At 42.6% G+C, this 25,356-nt stretch overlaps 2 protein-coding genes across 2 annotated transcripts in view; both read right to left on the bottom strand.

Annotated features, from left to right (window-relative positions):
• Positions 1-219: 219 nt before the first annotated feature.
• On the bottom strand, positions 220-11,504 carry LEPROT (leptin receptor overlapping transcript). The gene is made up of 4 exons (XM_055402886.2): positions 11,388-11,504; positions 5,987-6,062; positions 4,768-4,954; positions 220-2,197 (listed from the first exon to the last, which is right to left on the bottom strand). The coding sequence occupies exons 1-4, from the start codon at positions 11,401-11,403 to the stop codon at positions 2,081-2,083; spliced, it is 396 nt and encodes a 131-aa protein (XP_055258861.1). The 5' UTR covers positions 11,404-11,504; the 3' UTR covers positions 220-2,080.
• Positions 11,505-15,263: 3,759 nt separating this feature from the next.
• DNAJC6 (DnaJ heat shock protein family (Hsp40) member C6) overlaps positions 15,264-25,356 on the bottom strand; it is a 180,763-nt gene continuing 170,670 nt past the window's right edge. The window contains exons 16-19 of the mRNA XM_055403312.2: positions 24,291-24,554; positions 21,960-22,102; positions 19,500-19,676; positions 15,264-17,586 (exon numbers count right to left, since the gene is read on the bottom strand). Coding sequence (XP_055259287.2) covers positions 17,485-17,586; positions 19,500-19,676; positions 21,960-22,102; positions 24,291-24,554 — 686 coding nt within the window. The 3' untranslated portion in view covers positions 15,264-17,484. The remainder of the gene's footprint in view (positions 17,587-19,499; positions 19,677-21,959; positions 22,103-24,290; positions 24,555-25,356) is intronic.

Here is a 25,356-nt window from a genome sequence, read left to right as displayed (position 1 = left end):
GTGACAAAGGAACTTTTGCAAAATGTAGTATTAACAGTATCTCCATCTTAGGAAAAGAAAAGCTGTTACAAGCCAACTACACACCCAAAATGGAACCTCACAACTTATTGCTAATATTCTAATGCAGGACAGATTATTGCTTAAAACTGCACATTTCAGAACACCAAGAAATTGTCATTTTTTCGGTTACCATTTATGCAAATCAACATCAGAATAAAGACTTTCAGTTAAACTTTTGTGTTAAAAGTGAAGTTTATTACAATACAGTAAGTACAAGTGTTATTAAAAATGCTGGTTAAAATCATAGTGTATATAATTTTTCTAGTATAAATATTGGAAATAACAACTTTTAACAATTCTGTAAGTACACAGCACATTGAAAACATACAATCACACACAAGGCTAAATATCACTGCACATTATCATTTTAGGTATCATTCTTCTGATCCCAGCATCATTCCAGAATACAAAGGGGTTACAAACATCAAGGTTTCATTGTTTTGAATGTATGTCAGTTCTCACACATTAATAATGCTTTAAAATCATTGCTTATATTCTAATCAAGTGGTTCTAGTTCCAATAATTCCTTTTCTCGATAGGTCTTGGACAAAAAGTTGAGCTAGAAAAACTGTGATTACAGAACCTAGCATCACATTAATTCTCAATGATTCATTTAAACCTGGCATAAAGTGTTATTAAAAGTCCTATAGGACATGGAAGACAATAAGTACATCACATGTAAATAAAATGAAGCAGCTCACCCTCTGCTTGCTTACTTGGCTCCATGTCTCTGTAGAAAGGAGAAGCTGAGCCATAAAGTGCGGGCCAATCAGAACTGCTGGGAGTGTGTTTTTGGGGATTAGGGGTACTGGTGAAGGTGGGTGGGGAACAGCAGAGCAAAAGAACTGGGGAGAAATGTCAGACTATAAAGGGAAATTAAACAGTATTACTTGTCCACTCCTTGCCATCCTGCTGAAGCAGGGGACAGTTCCAGTCCAACCTCCATCCACTGTCTACCAGCAGGGGCTCTGTTCCCCTCCACTGTGAAGACAGCATTTGCTTTTCAGACAATGTGAAGCCATGGCTGTTCGCTACTGAGAATACTTCACAAACCTGAGGAACAGCCTATAAATTATAGGTTTGGATACTGCACAAACATCAAGGAGAATCTGAACTAGGCCTCAACATGAGGGGAAGGGGAAACAGTTTTTACAAGCAGCTAATGCCTAGAAAATCCCATGGATAGAGGAGCCTGGTTGGCTGTAGTCCGTGGGGTCGCTAAGGGTCGGACACGACTGAGTGACTTCACTTTCACACATTGGAGAAGGAAATGGCAACCCACTCCAGTGTTCTTGCCTGGAGAATCCCAGGGACGGGGGAGCCTGGTGGGCTTCCGTCTATGGGGTCGCACAGAGTCGGACACGACTGAAGTGACTTAGCAGTAGCAATGCCCATACAGGCTAAGTGGTTCAGCCAAGGGGACAGAAATGCTTATTTCTTCATGAACATGCTTCTCAAACTTCAATGTGCATAGGATTCACTTGGGATCTCACCAAAGTGAGCTGGGTTGGAGGTGGGGCCACAGGTTCTGCATTTGTAGTTAAGCTCCTATAGACCACGCTTTGATGCTGATGCTCCTTGCCTATGGACCATGCTTTGAGAAGCAAGAGTCTGCAACACAAAGAGCGGGCCACCTCCTTCTCTCTGGGCCACAAGTATATGTCGGAAGTCCTGAGGAGAGCTGAGATAACCCCAGTGATATGGACCCACCCAAGCACATCCCTGGGCTACAGGTGGAGATGTGGCACAGAGTGGGCAAATGTATGTTAACGTATTTCCTAACAGCACCATACTATGACTCTATGGGCAGCTGAACAACGCAGCTCAACTTGAGTGAAGGGAGAAGTCTACTGGTCGGGAATAAAACTAGCCTTTTCCCCGTGTAGTCCTCCTTAAAGTGATTACATGATTACAAAGGTATAAAAAACCGGCGTATTACATTTCATAGTAAAAGGCCACATGTGCACACATATACATACAGCATGAATTCTAAGAAATTAAATGCATTTTAAAGCACAGGCTACCACTGCTCCCAGCTAAAATCATCTCCTCTTCCAAATACAAGGAAGAAACCTTGAATTGTAAGGAAAATCACTGCATTGCCTGCCAGCACCAGGCCACAGGCTCCCCATTTGATCTGAAACACAAGAGGATTAAAAAGAGGATTAAATCTTTACTTTATACTGTACTCTTTGAAAATGTATTATTTTCTGCATCAGAAACAGCCAATGAAATACTAAATAAAACTGCTAAAAGGCTTAACAACGTAATAGGCAGGAGACAGTGAACAGTTCAGTAATTAGTCTAATCACTTCGTGACGCTTGTTAATTAAGTCTGGTATCATCCTTAACATTTTCCCCATTAGACATACTTCTCTACTTGTTTTCATGAGACAATGACTGCCTTCAGTAAAATACACAAAGCAAGGTTAGAAAGGGTCCAGTTATAATATTGGTTACTGAAAGTCCTGGATATATTGCCTTTTTTCATGAAGATAGGAATTGGAGAGTTACAGATTGATTTGTTTCTTTTCCAGGGAAAAGATTTTAAATAATACTCTGGATGCAACTAAAAAGAGCTTTCCAGCGTGGCAGGCAGATGGTTTTCCAGAGGCACAGCTGGGGATGAGAGTACCCTCTAGTGGGCATATTTTGTTTAAAAAAGCGGAGAACATCAGTGAAAAATTTTTCATAAAACATGATGCAGTATTTGAAAGGTAAAAATAGAAATCCTTGAGAAAAATTTAAGAAGTACTGGTCTAAGGCACAAGAGGGATAAGATCATGACAATCTTACATTGAAAGCCTTCTGTGCTTCTGTTATCTAGACAGAGTTCAAACTGGCCTGGCATTCCAGACCTTCCCCAGTCAGGCTTCCCCAGCCTTTCTAGCCTCAATCTCAACCACTCCCTTTTTGCTCCATCATATTGGACTACTCTTTAGTCCATATATTTCATTTTTGCATTTGAGTACCATTCTATATGATTATCTTTTCTACTTTAATCAAAATAGTATTTATCCATAGAAACCACATCAAATACCAAATGTAATTTCTCTCTTCTTGGTGCACCTATGGCATTCTGATCATGTTTAATGACCACATATAGTACACTTATACTATACTTACCCATCAGGCTAGTTTCTGTTCTCAAGAACAGAGACAGTATCTGGTTCTTATTCCAAGTGTCCTACAAATAGCATATGCTCTGTTTACTGTATGAATAAATAGCACTTGTGTAGCTCTGATATTCAATGTCCCAAATAAGAGTCTCATGAAATTGAAACAGTATGTAATTGGGGGAAATAAAAGCAAATAGTATGGAAGACAGTGAATGTCAAATAACTGAATAAATTATACCCATAATGTATATTTTGGAGATAAAAACTTTATATTGGATACTGACTAAATAAAGTGCATATTTTATGGCAAGACAAGAAGAAATTAAACATAAAATTTTCTCTTCTTGTTCAGGCCTCCTCCCTCCCCTTTGTGTACTGTGCATCTGTATTAACCAGACCTCCTTAGGAGATGACATTGCTTCTTAACATTCCTTCCTAATCTCATAGAGGGTCATAACTGCTTGGGTGATAATCTTCCTTCCTAATGATGTAGGGGGCCATGATGACCTGTGACCCACTGCTCACCTTATACATGCCAATCTGGATTGTGTAAATGGTCAATAGTATGTCATTTGACATATAACCATTTGTCTCTAAAACTTATGGAACTGTGGTTTGATCTCTTACAGGAGGAGCAGTCATCTTCCGGGGTATGATTCTCAGGTTGGGGCAAATAAAATTTTCCATTTCTTTGACTGACTGATTGAGTGAGTGAGTCATTAATTTTCTCATTGACAATACGAAGATGTCATATTACTCACTGTATCTTCCAGTAGCTATATAGTTTTCCCTCAATATGCAACTATTGTGTTGAGAATTATGTCCATGATCCTATGCAGGAGAAGAATTGGGTATGACGTTGTGATTTATATTAAGAAATATATATTTGATCAGTCCCCATTTTCTGCACAGAGCTTCTAAAATCCTTGAAACTTCTTAAGTGATGACAGTGATTATTTTTAAGGTGGAAACCTCTGATTTATAGCCAGTCAGTCAGAAGCATGGGTAACAACCTGGACTTGTGATTGGCATCTGAAGAGGGAGGTAATCCTGTGGGACTGAGCCCTGAACCAGTAGAATCTGTTGCTGTTTCCAGGTAGATGGAATCAGGCTTGAGCAGAACTGTAGGATACTCACCTGGTATAGAAGAATTTTTCCTTAATGGTGTAGGGAACAACCCCACCCCCACCCCCTGCCACCACACACAAACATACACACACTGGAATTAGATGACCAGGACCCCTTTTGATGTTTATTTTGGAACTAGAAAAGTATTGCTACATGAGTCTCTGGATTGCCCTGCAATAAGAGGCAAGGATTTCAGAGTAATTCCAGAAAACAGCTTACAACAGAAAAAGCAAGAAATCACTTGGTCTGGCTAAAAGTCGCAAGAGGAACAAAGAAAGCATTCTGAAAGCATGCACAAGATACTGATAGGTAGATCTAAATCAGGGGAATACAGAAACTAAAAATATGTCTGGCTTTAAGTATTAAGTCTAAGCAGTGGAAATGAAACTGTGGTTCCAGACAGAGGCCTGTGAAGTAACCTTGGCAATAGCTGGGCAAAACAATAGACAACAAGACTTACCACAGACACACGAGCAAGAATAACAGGAAATCCAAAGGCAGAAACAACAATTCCTGTAGTGAAAAAATAAGCCAGTTCCCGACAGGCACTACTTGTTGCATCGGAGTCATATGTTGCTCGTTTGGCAATGAAATGGGGGATGGGAGAGATGGCGTGGAAAATCAGGACAAACAAGGGCCAGTAAACGCTGTTGGTCGGACCCAGGAGAAATCCAAAAGGAAAAGTTAGTTACATCATAATTAAAGATACACTACTGTTTCAAAGTTTATATTATTTTAAATGTCTAGGTCAACAATTATTTATTCAGTTGTCAACATTAGTGCATGAGATGATTATTTTCCAGGAACAGCTGAGTAGTAGTGATGATTAAAAATTACATTAATATGCAGACAGCTTATACTGTGTTAAGAAACAATGACAATGTAAAATCTAGAATCTTCATGGTTTTCTGTATTACCGAGCTGTAGTTTCTTTAGGGACAGAATCCTAACTTAGTCATCTTTGCCTTCCATATAGAACATAGCACAGTGCCTTGCACAAGTTCATTCAACAGAAATTATCTGAGTGTGCGCAGGTTGGAAACCTTTCGATTTCTTGGAGTAAAACTCAAGGTTCCTCGCCCTGGCCTACAAAAGCCTCACAGGATCTGGCCAAATTCTTCCATTCATTCCGTGCCATCTTCCCTCATTTGCTTCATCTGTAGCCACATTAGCTTTTCTACTTGTTAAATACTCCCTTCGCCTGGAATGCCCTCTCCTGACTCATCGACCTGATAGACTTATTTATCCACAGGGTCTCAGGAGTCTTATTTATCCACAACCTCTTCTATGCAGTCCTCCCTGACTTTACCAGGGAAACTCAGGTTCCCCTTCTCAAAGCCCTCACTGTCCTTGGTACACATCTCTCCTGACTAGACTGTCTGCCTGTCTCTCACTCATAACTATAACTGCAAGCTCCCTGAGGACAGGACTGAGTCTCATCATTCTTGTATCCCCAGCTGGTCCAGAGGAAGTCTTCAAAAAATTCTCATTAAATGAACACATCAGTTTTGAAAAGAGCTTTTCTCTGCACAAATATAACTAACGAAGGGACTGGGGTTGTCATTTGGGCTTCATTAATTCATTCATTAGAGCTTGGTGCTAAATTGACCAAACTCTCTAACACCCATACTAATAGTGACAAAGACATAAAAAGAATAGTTCTTTCTGAAATAACTTACCCATAATCCTCTAAGGCACATCCCAGCATCAGAAAAGTCAGCCCAATAGCCCCACTGAAAGATAATGCCACAAGAGCTGGGAAAAATAAAATCAAGAGTTATAGGTTCCAATGGTTATCAGGGGCTGGGGGAGAGGGAGAGGAATGGAGAAGGGTTCTTCTGGGATGGATGAAATGTCCTTGAATTAGAAAGTAGTAATGGCTGTATAACCTGGTGTATATATTAAAAGCCACTTTAAGAATTTTTAGAGTGTAAAGAATTTTACACTTTAAAAAGGCTAATTTTTGATATGTGAATTATACCTCAATTTAAAATTTTTTAACAAAAAAAAATTGCTTATTTCATTGAAAGAGATTTCCTTATTTCATTGGTGATGTTACATTTGACAAGAAATGACAGCCTGTTATTTCTGTTACTCTTAAATCTTCAGGTGGAGAAAGAGCTCAAGCCTTTCCAGTATTCAGCCCCTGTCTCATATATGAATTCCCTAACACCCATACTAAGAGGCCAGACAGCCAGTTGATACAATACCAGTGAAGGGAAACTCACTATCTCCTGAGGCAGATTATTTCATTCTGACAGTTTTCAGATGCTGAAAACCCTCTTTCCTTAAACTGTACCCCAAACTGTTTCCCTGTAATATACCCCCTTTGATCACTGTGCCTCCCCATACCACAGGGCTTCAAGTATTTGAAGATTACTTTCACGTCTTCATAGAAAATGCTTCCCAACTAGTATCCCCTGAATATCGATTCCCTGCATCTGCTGGACAACAATCTTTGAGGAGGCAGAAATGTGTTTGCTTTGTCCACTGCTGAGGGAGAGAATAACAGAGTTGCTTAAAAAATCTTGCACTGCTCTGGGTCACCAACATGGGTTCCCGTTGGCAACTGTGTCACTGACCGGTTGTGTGACTGTGGTAAAAGCTGAACCTCCTTAAACCGGATTATTCAGCTGTAAAATGGGAATAATGAGGCCAACTTATTAGGGAGTTTATGGGACTCAAATGAGATAACCTATATAAAGTGATTGGCAAAGGCAGGCGCTCAGTGAGCAAATACTGATGTAAGTATATGCTCATTTTAGCAACGGTCTTCGGTAAAGGTAGCAATCACAAGCAGAGGATACTGAATTATCTGAGTACTCCTCTGAAAAAAAAATCCATAATATTCAAAATTAGTCATTAGGCAAACCAATTAACATTTTGATTGCTTCCTTTTACTTTAAGAGGCAATCTGGGAGACTTTTATAGGAAGATACCTAGGTGATTTTTAAAAACATCTGGGAGTATACAGATGTTAGAAGACAAGGAAGGCCTGTCAGCTTTATGTATTTTTCCATTTAGTACATGTTACTTTTGGGGGGAAAAAATGGACAAAAGTAACTTTTCCCATATTGTTTCACTACAGATGATCTTTTCCTCATTGGTTCTGTCTCCTGCTGTGCCTAACCACCTGCACCACTCTGTCCTCCAGGAGACCATTCAGAGCTATGAACCATAGACCTCTTTCCTTCTGTCTGGGACACCAATCACGCAAAGTTCACAACTGTGTCTCCAACTGATGCTCTTTACCTCCTTTTTCTTTTTCAGGAATTGCATCCTCGGCCATCTCTTAAACATGGAGCTAACCAGAAATCCAAATTCACTTCTCTATCACTCCACACTCTTGCTGGGACACTGCATTCAACACAAAGCTCCCTGGTACCACAAAGACCCAGCTACATCTAATGCTGCAGTTTGAAGTAACTTCTAAGAACTCAGCCTGCACCTCCAACTCCAATCTGGACTTCTCTGGGTAGTCAACATAGAACTCAACTTCAACATGTGTAAAACTGAAACATCTGCCCTTCTCCTCATAAAACACACACTTCTTCCTTTCCAAGGTTCTATCTTGAAAGACTAACACCAGCCCTACACTCCATTTTCTAGAAAATCAGTAAGTCAGGGTGACTCAATCTCCCAGACCTCACTAAAACCCACTGCAAAAGACTAAGGATTATGTCCCCACCCCCCAAATTCATATATTAAATTTCAACATCCAATGAGATGGTGGTAGGAAGTGAGTAGATCATGACAGGATTCAGTTCAGTTCAGTCGCTCAGTCATGTCCAACTCTTTGCGACCCCATGAATCACAGAACGCCAGGCCTCCCTGTCCATCACCAACTCCCGGAGTTCACTCAAACTCATGTCCATCGAGTCGGTGATGCCATCCAGCCATCTCATCCTCTGTCGTCCCCTTCTTCTCCTGCCCCCAATCCCTCCCAGCATCAGAGTCTTTTCCAGTGAGTCAACTCTTCGCATGAGATGGCCAAAGTATTGGAGCTTCAGCTTTAGCATCAGTCCTTCCAATGAACACCCAGGACTGATCTCCTTTAGAATGGACTGGTTGGATCTCCTTGCAGTACAAGGGACTCTCAAGAGTCTTCTCCAACACCACAGTTCAAAAGCATCAATTCTTTGGCGATCAGCTTTCTTCACAGTCCAACTCTCACATCCATACATGACCACGGGAAAAACCATAGCCTTGACTAGACGGACCTTTGTTGGCAAAGTAATTAGGACCCTTATAAAGGGACTCCACAGGGCTTCCTAACCCCTTCTGTTGTGTGGGGACACAGCAAAAAATACCTGTCTAGGAACCATGAAGCAAGCCTTCACCAGACAACAAATCTGCTGGCACCTCGATTGTGGAGATCCCAGCCTCTCAAACTAAGAAATAAATGTTATTTAAGCCACCCAGCTTATGGTATTTTTGTCCTAGCAGCCTTAAAGGATTAAGACAACCACCTCTTCTCTCGTGCCCTCTGCTACTTATCATCTGTGTGCAGACCCTTATCATCTCAGGCCTGCCTTCACCTCGTGACTCTTCCAATCTATCCTCCACACAGCAGACAGTGACCTCTTGAATATACTAAGCTGGTGTCACCCCTTCACAGTTGCTTTCCCAGCCTATGAGCTGTTCTAGCACTGGAGGCGCACCTCTGCCCCGTGTCACATGTTCTCTCCATTAGAATAAACTCTGCCCTCACCCCAGTCCTTTGCCAGGTGAAGTCTTATTGATCTTTTTAGATTCAGAGCGAGGAATGCCTCTTTTGGGAAACTGGTCCTCTTCCTCCCTGGAGCAGGGTTTGGTAATGCCATCTGTATTAGTTTCCTAGGCCTGCTATTAAAAATGTATCAGAAACTGAGTGGCTTAGAAGAACAGAAATTTACTCTCATATCTAGAAAGGACATCTGCTCCCTCTGAAGCCTCTAAGGGAAGACTCCTTCCTTGCCTCTTCTTAACTACTGGCAGTTGCCTAACATCTTTGGTCTTCTCTTGCTCACAGCTGCATCATTCCAAGTTTTGCCTCTGTCCTCCTATGGTGTTATTCCTATATGTATCCATGTCTAAATTTCCCTTTTCTTACAAGAACACTAGTCATTGGGTTAGAGTCCAACTAATCCGATATCATCCTAAATTGATTATATCTGCAAAGACCCTATTTCCAAATAAGGTCAAATTCACAGACACTGGGGAGTTGGAACTTGAATGTATTTATCTGGGGCATATAGTCAGCCTGCAATACCATTTTTGCCCTCACCCTGTATCTGAGCACACCTTAGACATTTAAACAGTAACACAATTATTTCCAGCCCTGTCACACAGTAACTGCTCATTTAACCTTTTATCCCAAGCCTCAGGCACACAGCAGTCCTTCTTTAAAAGTTAAATTATCTGCAAAAAAGCTTCCTTAGTCCTTTCCATTTCATAACCTATCTTCTTTTTTTACTACAATGCAATTTCTAACACATTCACACATAAACATTACTATTTGATAGCTTCCGGACACGACTAAACACAGCATAGTGGTGCTACTTCTTATCGGTTTTCTGCACTGGCTTCAAATGGAATATTACAAAATGTACACTGTCCAAGTAAACCATGTTTACTAAATTAATGCCGATTATAAAAGTCCACCAGAAATAATTTTAAAATATGTCTGCTAACAGTTTACACACTCAGATAAATTTCACAGCAAACACATGCATGTGTACAAATACACCCATATGCATGTTTACATCACACGTTGATTAACTAGAGAGGGAAGATCTTTGTGTACAAATTTCAAGGACAGGAGATCCAAATGGAAACAAATTATCCTACTCTATTCAAAAGATTAGACATCTAATGGGGTAGGTCCTACCAAACCAACAAGAAGCCTTCCAATAACCTCTCCCACTACTGGCATTCCTCTTCACTCTGAAGGTGCACAGATGAGGGAACTGGTGTTCTTGGTACCTCCTTTTTTAAAATCAACTGTCCCATGCAGAAACACACATGCACAACGTGAAGTTGCTCAGTCGTGTCCGACTGACTCTTTGCAATCCCATGGACTGTAGCCTACCAGGCTTCTCCGTCCATGGAATTTTCCAGACAAGAGTACTGGATTGGGTTGCCATTTCCTTTTCCAGAGGATCTTCCCGACCCAGGGATCGAACCCGGGTCTCACACATTGCAGGCAGTTTACTGTCTGAGTCACCAGGGAAGCCCCACTGCACAAAGACCTGCTGTGTAGCATAGGGAACTATATTCAATATTTTGCAATAACCTATAAGGGAACAGAATCTGAAGTATACACGTGTGTATGTATCTGAATAGTTGTGCTGTACACCTGAAATTAACACGATATTGTACATAAACTACATTTGTATTTTTTATAAGTACTATACAAACACCACGTTCCTGTCTGTCCATAAATGAATAAACACTGATGAAAGTAACGATAAAATCCCACCTAATCTACTCTCTACCATTAAGACAAATACAGCATTTCAGGGTGCTTTTTGCTGACCCACCGCCTGCAGCCAACTCTGCCCAATTCTAAAATTCAATTTACACGACACGACAGATGTTAAGTGTTCTAATGCCAAGAACATTGGAGACAATGACTCGTCTGGAAAAAGTGGGAAACTCGGCAAAGTGGCAGGAAAAGCGGGAAGAGGCACTGGGGTGAACATGACGTGAAGTGAAAGCCCAGTTTAAAACTAGGCAGGGGAGGGGGTGGGAACTGCTTCCCGAGGAACAGGGAAGCAATCCGGGAGGTGATGCCCCACCCGGGCTAGCCGGTGATTCCCAGGGAAGGAGTGCTCCTGGCGAGGGCTTCGCCTGCAACGACCCGGACACGCCGGGCGAGAGAGTGAAGACTAGTAGCCTTGCAGAAAAAGGCTGAGGTTCCCCAAAACACGCCTCCACCCGCACCCCAAGGAGCGAAGAGAGCAGGCGAACTCCTTCCCACCGGGAAAGGAGGGAACGATGGCACGTCTGGGGAGGCCGTTTCCAGCCCACGCGCTGAAGGCGCAGCTCCAAGGCGGCGACCCCACCGCAGGACCAGCAAGCTAGGAACCTAGGATGTACCTTTAACGCCAGCCATGTCTCCGGAGCTGGGGCCGCGGCTGCTTCCGGCTTCCTGCCACGGCCCCAGCCCCGCCCGAGGCCCGGCCCAGGGCCGTACCTAGGCTCGCCAGCCCGCCCCGCCTCGCCGAGCCCCGCCCCTGACAGCTCCGATCTCCCCGGCCTAGCCACTCAGGGCCCCGCCCCCGAAAGTCCCCGCCCCCGCCACGCAGAGCCCCGCCCCTGACGGTACCGATCTTCCCGGGCCTAGCCACTCAGGGCCCCGCCCCCGCCAGTCCCCGCCCCCGCCACGCAGAGCCACGCCCCGGCTTGTCTCTGCCCCCACACTCAGAGCCCCGCCCCCACACTCAGAGCCCCGCCCCCTTTCGCGGCACTCAGAACCCTCCCAGACCGGACAGCATCTCCTCCCGCCCAGCCCCATGGAGATCCCCGTTCTTACCCACCGGTCACGCTGATGGGAGTGCCCCGCAAACCCGCTTTCTCAGGATAGCGGCGACGATACACTCTTAGGTCCTGAGCTTCTGCATAATCCCCGAAATTGCCCCACGCTCCTCCTTGCCATCGGTTGGCCGGCATCCCGGCTCCGCCGAATCGCTGCGTCCGCGCGCCCAGAGTTTCCCCACAGCCCACTAGGGACGAGTCCACCATAGCACGGAAAGGCGGGAACCGCGGTTCCTGGCTGCAAGGAATTTCTGCGTGAAGATGGCGAAAATAGAGACGGGAGGGGGAAAATTACAGTCGGTAGAGCAGGGATACCCGCTTTCGCTGACATTACTTTCTCTAAGGCGTAGCCTGCGTTTGTGTGCCTGTCTGAGTTTACCTAGCTGAGGCGGAGGAAGGGATGGGAACACCAGAGAAGATCCTGTTGTATGCCTGGCCTTGCCTTGCCTGGCCTTGCTTAATACCAACTTGAGCACTTTTCGGGCACTAGCGTTTTCTCCTTTACACTCAGGTGTATCTATAGAAACAAAAAAACAAGCTATTTTGTGCTTGAGGCTTTCATAAACTTTTAAACAAACAGCTATTATTTCTATATTCTGGACCTCAAGGTCTGCAGGTAAGCAAGGCCAGTTTAAACTTCACAGGACCACTTTGTACTCTGCTCACAGGACAGAGAGTTTTGGCTTCGTGGGTACAATCTGGAAGAGATATTAAAAACCATCTGTTCCAAAGGCTTCATTTTACCTTTACAGAAAGAGGCCCAGAAAGGCTAGGACTTCCCTGCTCACACAACTCTTTTGAGAAGGTTGGATTATGGGTCATTTATCCCTTTTTCTAGCTGAGAACCCCTACACCTTATGATGCTGCTCCTTTTCTTTCACTTTTTAAGATTTCTCAACAGGACTGAAAGCTAAAGGAATTCTGGGGAATCCAGGTTCCCCTGACTATAGAAACACAAATTCTCACTACCACCACCTTTCAGGACCCCTGCTTGGTTTCCTTTTTTAAATTGTACACTGAGCATATTATTGTCCCAACACGTTTAATTACTTGTGAGTTTATGTTTCTAACTCCTCCCATTTCTCCTAGATAGGGGAGTTTCTTCTCCTCCTAGATAGAAGGTACACTTAAAAACTTTGTTGCTAGTCCCTAGCTCACTGCACAACTTGCAGATCCAGAGTTACACTGCATTCTTTACTTTGTAGCCTGTGATCTATCCAAGATCACTGAGACCTTCTCTTTCCCTATGCTGAGTTCCCTATATTGGGTGGCAGGGAAAACTGCCCACCACCCAAACCCTGGCAGCCTGGGTTTTAAGCTCGCTTGGTGGTGATGGTGGTTCAGTCACCAAGTCATGTCTGAATCTTGCAACCCCATGGAGTTGTAGCCAGGCTCCTCTGTCCATGGGCTTTCTCAAGCAAGAATACTACAGTGGGTTGACATTTCCTTATCCAGAGGATCTTCCCGACCCAGGGATCAGATACGCGTCTCCTGCATTGCAGATTCTTTACAACTGAGCTACCAGGGAAGCCCCTTTTTTAGCTCCCTTACTGAAGTGCAAAGCTGCACTCATAAGGAAAATTCTCCTTAACTGATGAGGATTTTCTATGGGGTCAAATCTACATTTTCCCTTCGATTCCCAACCACCTACCAAGTGGGTGTGATTTCCCTGGTGGCACAAAGTAAAAGTTCGCCTGCAATCGAGGAGACCTGGGTTCGATCCATGGGTTGGGAAGATCTCCTGGAGGAGGAAATGGCAACCCATTTCTATATTCTTGCCTGGAGAATCCCAAAGATAGAGGAATCTGGCAGGCTACGCAGTCCATGGGGTTGCAAAGAGTTGGACATGACTGAGAGACTGAGCACAGCACTAGGTGTGTAGAAAACCATATATAAGGGCTTGCTGGAGCCTCCCATATCACCCTACGGCCAGTCCCATGGAAGAGAAATGATTTGGAGAAAAGTGACACTTCACAAGGAAAGCTTGGTTTGAGTGCCCTGGGATTAGCAGTAAGAAACTGGAAGATGGAGAGAAGCAAAAAGATGAGGAGTTTGCCCCAGGGTGATGTCTAGAATCAGAAAAATGCAGAGACAGTATTTGTCTCCAGTAACTTTCCTGCCCACACTAGTTGTTCTTCCCAGTTTACGAAACACTTTAAAGAGGAACTTTGCCATCTTGCCAGAGACTTTAACCATCTTCTCAGAAAATCTACTTTCCTCTTACCAGAGGTTCACTAAAAAACTATTCTTCTACTATCCCATTCTGTATTTCCTCAAGAATAAAGAAGACTTTCAATCAAAAACGGAAAGTAAAACCTTAGACACTGAACCCTTTCCCAACTTGCTGTCAGTGTGTTACTTGGAAAATAAGATCCATGTCCTCTGTCAAACTGGCCAGGACTAAACAGGATCTCTTAGGATAAATTTTTTATATTCTCTCCTTGCATTCAGTTCTCACACTATGAACTAGGTTTTATCTTCACTTTACAGATGAGAAAACTGAGGCTCAGATGGTACATACTGAGTAGAAAAGCTGAGATCAAACCCCAAACAATTTAAATCTGAAGTCAGAAAATCAGCACTTGAACTGTTCCCCATTTTAGATCGTAGAACAACCAAAACCTGTCTACTTGACCTAAATTCCCCAGTAGATGTTTTCAGCAGGGAAACTGTCCGGTTGCTGTGATAACTGGCTCTGGAATTCAACTTGCATGTTCATTCCTTACACGGTGTTTCATCAGTAGCGTGCTAAGTTGCTTCAGTTGTGTCTGACTCTTTGTAACCCCATGGACTATAGTCCGCCAGGCTTCTCTGTCCACAGGATTTTCCAGGCAAGAATACTGGCGTGGTTTGCCATTTCCTACTCCAGGGGATCTTCTCCACCCACGGATGGAACCCACATCTCTTACCTTTCGTGCATTGGCAGGAAAGTTATTTACCACTAGCGCCACCTAGGGTCCAACTTTAAGGTTCTTCCAGACAGGGACACAGCAATGATAATTCAAACGCTTTTGATTTGCAACATTTGTTTCCAAGTAAACATGCTGTTTCTCTTCTTAAAGATCTAAATGAACTGTTTTCTGCAACAAAGTCTCAGAGTCCCAGGATCCAACCCTTTGCCTCAACACAAAAAGCATTAATATCCTGGCTAGAGCCAGGATTTCTGTGCTGATTCTTTTTGGAACACAGCATTCAAGGAGAATGATCAAAAGTGTGTCTGTATATGGAGGCAAGGGTGGTAAGGGGGGTGGTTAAAGTATAAATCAAGAAATTCTATCAGATTATGTTTTGGGGCAAATGTATTATATGTGCAGCAGCAGCAGCATACTCTTTCCCCATAACTTTTCTTAAAAGTGAATCATGTCAGAAGGTGTAATTCAAGCTTGTTGTCCCATTCCTATGATTGTAAAAATAACTTATGTTTCTACACATATTTTTGAGCCTTTTAATATACATTACAAATATTTTAGACCAATCACATTTTGTTGAGTGTAACATATTTACAAAACAAAAAATATATTACAATAAATATGAATGAAACAGTGAATCCAATCAACAATGAGCTCTGTCACAACCAGATATTTAAAAGGAATGCGAAAACCTGTTGGTCTGCATATGTTAAGAGTTTTGAGATAAATGGGGGTCCAGAATTATAATGTATCCGGAAAAGAGATAGGGAGCATCCCAAATTTAAGTTAGATAAGATTCTTTCTCATTGCTAATTGCATATCGTTTAATGATGTTTTAAACTGTGAACATGGATGAATTATCCAAACATGATACCAAGCTAATATAGTTCTATCATTTCAAAATGTACGTGACATTCACATAGTATCCTTTTATTATTATATACTGTAGTTCACACAATATCTACAGATGTGAATGAGAAAAAAAAGTCACAGCAACATGTCTCACATTCCAATTTTAAATAAGACAAGCACATACTGCAAACATTATTTTATAATATGTTAATAAATAACACCTAGTTTTTTATGGTTACTTTGAACAGTTTACAGCTGTATACTTAAAAAGAGAATATCTGAGGCGAGTTTCACATTGTCAGCAAAAGGTAAAATAAATAATGAACCTTTATAGCAACAACAAAAAAAGAACAAAGGAAAGAAAGGAAGAAAGAGAGAAAGAAGAGAGTTGCATATAGAACATAAAGCAGTTTTGACATGCTGCTTTTCCAGTACAGTTTGCCACAAGAAAATGAAAAACAGAAACAACAAAAAAAGATTGTCTTTTAAAAACAAGTTTTGAAAGCTTTTCACAATACTGAGCACAAGCCTTTTAAGAATAGATCAAGATCTTTCAGCCCATCTGCTTTGTATGAATATCCTCTGCACACCGTGTACATGCACACCCAAAGAGATCTACCAAAGTCATGGAAAACCACCACTTGCCCCTCAAAGTGAGAGACAGCCAAAACACTGAAGTCCAACCAGTCTGAAGTCTGCAGAGGTTTCACTCTTGCTTATTTTCACAGATGTTCTTGTGCAACTGTTATTCCTGTGGACCCCCAACAACTTTTAGAACAATAAACCCCACTGTAATAATCCAAGAGGTCCTATTTCATCAGGTGGGAAGAGGAACCTGGTTCCTCAAAGAAGCCAGTCTTGATAAGCCATGTGACTTGGTCTGAAGTGGTCTCTCTCTGTCTCTCACTGCAGTTGCCCCTATCACTGTTGTCATCGATTTCCTTCCCACAGCCAATCACAAACCTGGAGGACAGGGGATCCACACTAGACAGTCTTCCTGATCAACTGTGAACACGCCAAACTGCCTTACAATCTGCTCCCAGCTAACAGCAATTTCTCTGCTAAGCAAAAGGAGAAGCATTAAGCCTTACGGCAAAAATGAGGAGTTTCATCAGATCAGGTTGTTGTTATGGCATTAAGACATTCTTCAAGCTACCACATCTTTCTAAAGGGAAAAGAAGATAGTAGCCCAACTCTCTGACCAGGAATACAGATTTCTACAGCTTTAGCATCCCTATTTTTCTTCAGTCAGCATTTTCACTAAATTTTAGCTTATCCAAGAAGGAAGTGTTGGTAGTAATCACTGGATTAATTACTTCCCACGGTTCAGGTTCTTTCACATCTGCTAGTCCTCTTGACCAAAAGAAGTGTGCAGTATTATACTATAGACCATAGTAAATTTCCATTAAGAAAAAAACAGAACAACTTAATGGTCATGTTCCTGAAGTCTACGTAAAGCCATGGCTCAAATTTTATCTTTCCAAGAACATCTCAAAACTATTAGTTAAAATCTATTGTGTAATCCTATTATTATAACTTTGGCTCATTTTCCTATCCTCAGTCAATGAGATGGGTGCTATGCCTTTGGTGGCCTCTATTTTCAATTTCCCCACAAATTGCTGAGTAGGCTCCCCACAGGGCAGGCTGGAATGTTGTAAAAAACTCTGCAAGGTCATCTGACTAAAAGTTCCTTTCCTGTTTTGGACTTTTTATGGTGGGGACTTGAGAAAACAAACATCCACATTCCTTATTAAAGAGGAATTAATTCACAAGTAACTTAACAGTTAAGTACTGGATACACATTGCTGGAGTTTTTGGTTCACCTGCAAAAATCTCAGAACTGTGACACACACTAAGCATTAGCACAGGTCTGCAGCAGAAATGGAAAAGCTCGTAAGTTAATACAAGGGTTTTTGGCCTTGATTTTCAAATTCTGACCAGGCATCATTGAGCTCCATGAAAATCATCTTTGCATATTGTTCATAGGGTTGCCCAGTAGCCTACAGAAAAAAAAAGAAAAAAATACACATTAGATACCAAGACCAAAATTTCATTTATATTAAAATTTTCATTGCTACTATGTGGACTCTGAGTAATTGAAATCTTTTTCTGTTAGACCATTTCTCTTTTTACAGCCCCATCTTGCTGTTGTTGTTTGGTCGCTAAGTCATGTCCAGTTCTTTGTGACTCCATGGAGCCCAAGAGGCTCTTCTGTCCATAGGATTTCCCAGGCAAGAATACTGGATTGGGTTGCCATTTCCTTCTTCAGGGGATCTTCCTGACCCAGGGGTTAAATCCGCATCTCCTGCATGGGCAGGCAGATTCTGTACTGCTTGAGACACTAGGGAAGCCTATAGCCCTATCTGCTGCTGCTGCTGCTGCGTCACCTCAGTCGTGTCCGACTCTGTGCGACCCCACAGACAGAAGCCCACCAGGGTCCCCTGTCCCTGGGATTCTCCAGGCAAGAACACTGGAGTGGGTTGCCATTTCCTTCTCCAGTGCGTGAAAGTGAAAAGCGAAAGTGAAGTCGCTCAGTCGTGTCCGACCCCTAGCGACCCCACGGACTGCAGCCTACCAGGCTCCTCCATCCATGGGATTTTCCAGGCAAGAGTACTGGAGTGGCTTGCCATTGCCTTATCTACATGACCCTAATTACTCTGACCTCTCCACAAAGCCCTCCCCCAGGAATTCACATATGGTAGCAGTGATCAGGCACTGAGCAGGTAACAGAGAATTTACTGGCCAGCACTAGATGTATCTCCATCCTCCAGAGTTACCTACCAAATGACAAAGGTTCATGACTGCACAGCTCTGACTGACGGACTGCATTTTGAAACACTCATTATTCTATTTCTTAAAAAAAAAATTTCTTGGAGACCCATAACACAGGCATACAGTTTGCGGATTTTTCTGGGCTCTTTCACTTTCTCTTCAAGTCACTGAAATACATCATTTCTTTAATACTATCTGGATTGTCACCATAAGTTCAGAGAGATGAAAATCTTAAGATATCAAATTCAAGCGTGTGTTCCCAAGTAGGATTTAGTCACAGCCTCACACTGTAGGAACAACATGGTCCATATGATGGGGCTTCCCTGGTGGCTCAGCAGTAAAGAATCCGCCCACAAGGCAGGAGATGTGTGTTCACTCCCCGGGTCTGGACGAACCCCTGGAGAAGGGAATGGCAACCCACTCTAGTATCCTTGCCTAGGAAATCCCATGGACAGAGAAGGCTGGTGGGCTACAGTCCATAGGGTTGCGAAGAGTTGGGACCAGCTTAGTGACTAGACAACAATAACAACGTCCATATGATGGCAAGTGACCCAATTCTGTCAAGGAGGTTTCTGTGTGTTATGGTGATCTCAACCGGGCCATCCACTGGCTGAAGTCTCTGACAGTGCAGAGCATACATATATGTGTGTGCATGTTTGCATGTGTGTGTACTTCAGTGAAAACATAAACTGGCATAATCAATATAGTGACAAATTTAGCTCCATTTTCAATATTTGGTTGATTCTCACCAATTTTGCCAGCTACATTCTAAAGCTTTTTCACTGGCTAATCCTGGCTGAATATACTGCCATATTACTGTAGGGGAAAATTTTCCTCTGTCCATCTCTGAGTTCATCCTTAAGTCAGACACAACTTCTATCTGATCCCTGAAAATTAGTCAGTAATGAATCTCATACCTAAGTAACGCCCTCATTCCATTATTTGTAATGTATAGCTTGATTTCTATGCTTCTGTGTCATAAAGTATAACTGTTTGTGTACCTTCTTGAGCCTATGAAATTTATCATACAAATGGCCTAATAAGAAGCAAGTTGAAAGTATGACTGCTTGGCGCACGCTTATAAACGAAGGACAGGAGGCCCAGGCGCCTCCAGGGGTGCAGGGGGACAGGCTGTACTCACTTTATCTGGGTGCACCACCAGCACAGCCTTCCTGTACACCTTCTTCACCTGCTCCGGGGTGACCAGGTCTGCCATGCCAACTGGTTTCCACTTGGTCTCCCCAGCCCACAGCACAGTGTGCATTGTGGACAGAAGGGCTCTGATATTCCTCTCTTTGCCTTCAATCCACTCTAGAATCTGTAAACACAAGGGCAGTTAAGAAATTCAAATGCTTCTGAGTCCACAGCATCTCCACTGTGACTCTGGAAACCCCTCCAGCTCCAGCAGCGTCAGGTACCTGCCTAGGTCAGCCTTCCCACTACCTGGAGGCTCTTCTTACTCCACCTCCTACCTCTTCTTTCTGGTTAACTCCTTATCAGCCTTCAAAAGCCTGCTCAGGAATTTCACACTGTTCCACCTTTGAAAGTCTAAATACCTTCCTTCCTCTATGGTCCCCCTGAGTTAATGACTTATGCCTAAAGTATGAACTCCACGAGGGCACACATCATGTCTATCTAGGTCCCTGCTATCTGCTATGTCTAGTAGAGTGTCTGACATGTACACACACATACACAAACACACACACACACACACACACACACACAGATTCCTTGGAAAAACAAAAACAAATTTCTCCAGGCTACCTTTTAAACATACTTCTATCATAAAATGTGCTACACTTCACTGTAATTGTGCATTTGTCTTGCCCCTGCCATTAGGCAGACCTGTTTGAAGAAGGATACTGTTTCTTACATACCACTCTAACTAAGAAACAGTATGCCTGGCAGGAAAAGAGCTTGAAAAGGTCTGTTAAATGAATTAATACATTTAGTCATTCATTCCAACTATGACCATCCATAGTTTGAATCATCATAGTTGGAACAAATGAGGTCACTGAATTGAAAGGTTTGTAACAATGAATCAGCAATTAGCACATAACAGAAGCTCAGTCAAAGTAAATGATGACTACTCTCCCAAACAATTGAATACTCCATACTAACTGATGCTAAAGCTGAAACTGCAATACTTTGGCCACCTCATGCGACGAGTTGACTCACTGGAAAAGACTCTGATACTGGGAAAGGTTGGGGGCGGGAGGAGAAGGGGACGACCGAGAATGAGAGGGCTGGATGGCATCACCAACTCTGTGGACATGAGTTTGAGTGAACTCTGGGAGTTGGTGATGGACAGGGAGGCCTGGCTTGCTGTGGTTCATGGGGTCGCAGAGAGTTGGATACGACTGAGCGACTGAACTGAACTGAAATGAACCAACTAAATAACCAAGCACGGTTTAAAAGACAAAAATCACTTTCTTTTACAGAAAATTGTCAGAGTTTAACTAACACACAAAGGCTCTTGAGATGGAGCACAGTGTTTATGGAAGGAACAAAAAACCTTTATAACACTGCATGAAGTGAATAGCAAATGTAAACAGAGTATCATATATTGTACTGCAAATAGTATCTCTACATCTTCAACAAATTATGGAAAACAACAGTGGTATATTTTTCAACATGTGTAACATTGAGTGGCTGTGCCATTCTGGTTTTGGAGTACCAGATTAGACTCTCATCTTCCAGCCTGTAACAGTGGCAGTGTATTTTGTCACATGGGAATTCAGCCTGTCTGTGACAAGCTTTCCAGTTCCCTTGATCTTCACAAACTTTTTCACTACCTCACACCATTCAGCAACATAACCATCCTTTTGTCCCCCAATTAACCATTGTCCAGATAATATCTTCAGCTATGAAGTAACATCTCTGTTTTCTCATCTATGAAACAATGAAGCTACAGTCACTGGTTTGCAAACTTTAGAAGAAAAGAATATGGAAACATTCTCTTTCCCCAAATAAAATCTTACCTAGACATCCAAGAATCAGAAACAGATAAAAATAGAAATGCTTTGGTTAAAAGTAAAGTGAAGCAGTGTAGAAGCCAGAGACCCCAATTCCCTTAGCCTCCCTCCCTTTCACCTTCCCAAACCTCCAGGTCTAACATTACAGGAGTGAGTAATTCCCAGGTACATCAATCAATAGCTCCCTCTCTATCACCAAAGAAGAGATCCTGAGGGCATCAGTCAATCTAGTCTTATATAAAGCTACCAAAGTAAAATCAGAGAACATAAATAATGCATTCTTCTTACCACCAAATCATAATGACTTACCTATAGATTGCAATGCCATCTGAATAATAAGATCACATCTTAAAGAGTGCCATTGCTTATTTGAAAATGTAAATGAAGAAAATCTACACTATGTATTATGGAATAAGTGCATTGTATTAAAGAAATGAAACAACATATACAGCACTCCCTTAAAGTATTTGTCTATTAAAGGACACAGCTGTACTCAAATCACACCTACAAGAACCAAATGAAATACAGTGGATGCCAGAAACTTAACATGGCACCTTCGACAGGTTAGTCCCACACGGACAGTGCCACACAACACAATAATCACTGTGGGCCAGGGGCTCACTCACCTTTAATTTCTCAGGATCCATCTCCTTAGCCATTTCCTCCTTTCTCATCTCAGCTATTGTTCGAGGCCCCTTTTTGTCTTTGTGAGCATTAAAACCTTGACCAGAGAGTAGGTCTTCAAAGTCAGCTGCTTTTTGTTTCCCCTCTGCAACATAATATTTTAAAAATTATTATAGTGTTTACTCATAAACATAATATCATAACACTCAAGCACAGTGCATAGTGCTTTCACAGGCACTATGTCCCTTAATCCTCTCACTTAGCCTGTGAGTAAGGTATGAGACTGTCATGTCCATTTTATAGATGAGGAAAGTAAAGTCTGGAGAACTTAAGAGATCTGTTCAGGATCACATGCAATGTCCACGGCAAAGCTCAGACTGGAGGTTGGGTTGTTGCACTAACCTAATTCCATAATTCCATGTCCACCGTTCCATCCTTTCACAGATGAGGATAGTCATGATTCTACCCACTACTCCCTCCCCACCTCAGGCCCCAGTCATACAACTAGCTAGCATCAGTGATGGGCCTACGACCTGGGTTTTGGTACTTGAAATGCATGCACACTGCTGCTTTCCTGCCCACACTCAGCTGACACTTTTAGTCCATCACAGAGCTCTTTTCCCCTAAGTCTGGTTTTGGTCTCACAATCTTTATGAATCTGCTTGGAAAAGCCACCTAGCATGGCAGTAGCAAACGGCAAGAGCTCTGGAGACAGACACCCAGGTTTGAATTCCAGCTCTGCCTTTATTAGCAATGTGACCTTGGGACAAGTTCCTTACCGTCTTCCTGCCTCAGTGTCCTCATCTGTCAACCAGGCGTGGTGTTAATAATATGACTTATCTCATAAGGTTGTGTGAAAATTGGTGAGTCAAATATTTTTAAGTGCTCAAAACAGTGCCTGGCGATTAAATGTTTGCTGTTAGAACAGAACCACAACACAAGAGTCCATTCAGTCCATACCTTCAACCAAAGCTGCTGTCTCACTTGAAACCCACCTGCCGTCCCTATACTGTCAAGCATTCTGAACTTACACTGTCTTACACACACACACACACACACACACACACTCAAAGATAAGGGATTTTGTCTGTCTTGTTCGCAGCTGTATCCCCAATGCTTTCTACACTGAAGATACTCCATAAATATTTACTGATTGGACACTCACCCCACATCTACTCAAAATAAAAACAGAGGGGAAGCCAAATGACTCTACGGAATTACCAGAGAATATCCACTGCTAACCAAAAAATAAACACGATGTTACAAAGTCCTAAAAAAAGACTCCTTGTTATGTAAATATCATGAGAAGCAGAGTGTGGTGGTGAATGGTAGGGGCTCTAGAGTCACACTGTCCTGGTAGATCTTGGCTCTGTCACTGAGAAGCTGTATGGACTAAGAAAATTATTGATTTCTGTCTACAACAAGTGTTTGAAGATTATATGAAATAATATGTGAAAACTGCTTAGAATAGCACCTGACATATAATAAGCCTTCAAAAGATGTCAGCTAAAGCTACGAGGAAAAGTAGAGAATTTCCTTTCCCATGTTCCATGGAAAGGCCTGTTTCCTCATCATATCCCTATACATTCCATTCTTGGGTATAATGAAATCAACTGAGACGTAAAACATATCATTACAGGCCTTTTAGAAAATTCAAATGTAACCATCCCTTCTATGAAAATATATTATTTTTTACTTGCTTTCAAGAACCTCATTTGAAAAAAGAAAGAATCCCATCCAGAGTTATCTTCCAGCTTTAGCTTTTGGGACACTTTGTGTTCCTTTAACTTTCTTCTCAGAAGAGAGGGAAAAACCATCACAGGAAACCCAATGAGCTCAGGAACATCCCCCAACCAGAGCACAATCAAGACCAAATGTCCAAGACATGTCTACTCCTCTAACTGGGATCCAAGGGAAAATGTGAACACAGTGCTTGAAATGTTTCCAACTTTCGTCTTCCACCCCCTCTTCCAAAGGGATGACAGCTTCAAGATCCATCCATCCCTCCACTCACCTCCATTCAATGCTCCTTCAGTGCCTCCTACCTGTCTAGTGTCCTGCTACGTGCTAATGCTAATGCGGCAAAAAAAGATCCAGTCCCTGCCCACCATTTGGTCTCAGTGGGGAGAGAGACAGGTGAGCCAGTGCTCACAAAACCACAGTGTGTTCGGAGAATGATAAACCTAGGAGCTCCAGGCACAACACTGGGAGGGATCATGCTGTGTCATTACAATTCAAAGACTGCCTCAGAAACTGCCAGATTTCCTGTCTCCTTCTTCAGACATGCATACCTCTGGGTGCCCTCTAGCCAGGCCCCATACCATCTTCCTTACCCAAATTAGCTGCTCCTTTCCCACGTTCACTCTGGCCCCCAGGCATGGATGAGAAGCTCACGTTGTAGTTGGGCCGGTTCTGGGGAGAGGAGTGGGGCATGCTGGACTGTGGCTTGGGCTGTGTCTGCTGCCAGTTGTAGCCCCCTCCCTGCTGCCACCCCCCACCCATGGGCTGGGGAGATGCTTTCTGTGGCGAGCTGAGAGGTGGAAATCCACCACCCAATCCAGTTGGTGTGGAAGGTTTGCTGGCAAATGAAGAACCACCTACAGTAGAAACAGAAAGAGAGAAAGAAGGTAATGCTGTTGTGAGTAGCCTCTAACTCCTGTGTCCCAGGTCACTGTTTACAGTGACTTCAGTGGAACCTCCCTTGACTAGTGGCATAATGAGCCTTCCTAATAGCTAAATAAATTGCATTCATATATTTTCCTTTAATCCTCACAATGACATTTTTAGGTATGTATTAACAGTTCCATTTTTCCTTCTGATAAACAAACTGAAGCTCAGAATAGTTAAGCGATTTTCTGAAAGTCACACAGCCAGAAAGTGGAAGAACTGGGAACTGCATCCACGTCGGACTCCAAGAAGAGCCCTGGCTCTTCCACTATGCCATTGCAGCCCTCCTTCCCACCCTCTCAGAAGATTCTATTTCTTAACTTGAGCAAAAACTATCAAATGACACGAACAGGGAATAAAACAAAAATACGTTCACTTGTGAAGCTGCTACTTAAACTTCAACGATCAGGATTACTCACTGTCATAAATACCAGCATGGTTAGTGCCCACGAGTAAACAATGGTGTTCTAAAATTTCATAAATAGGTTTCAGTTTCACACTACTTGCACTTCATTGCAGGAGAGTAAACATAGCTAACACTCTGACGACACTGAACAGGGTAAAGAATCTTATTCAAGCTTTAAAAAATGACATTACTCTGTCCTGGGAATTTAAGTAGAATCCTGACTCTGTAACTCCTAACTTTTAAGTACTCACTGCATTAATGCTGGGCTTTTCCCAAAATATGAAGACCAGCTGTGACTCGTGTTTGAAGAAGAGGTGATCTCCAGG

The sequence above is a fragment of the Moschus berezovskii genome, chromosome 4, assembly GCF_049115385.1.
Source record: "Moschus berezovskii isolate FMDL1 chromosome 4, NW_MosBer_1.0, whole genome shotgun sequence".
NCBI classification, from domain to species: Eukaryota; Metazoa; Chordata; class Mammalia; order Artiodactyla; family Moschidae; genus Moschus; species Moschus berezovskii.
The sequence above is the reverse complement of the archived record's forward strand: the minus strand, read 5'-3'. Positions and strand labels throughout refer to the sequence as shown.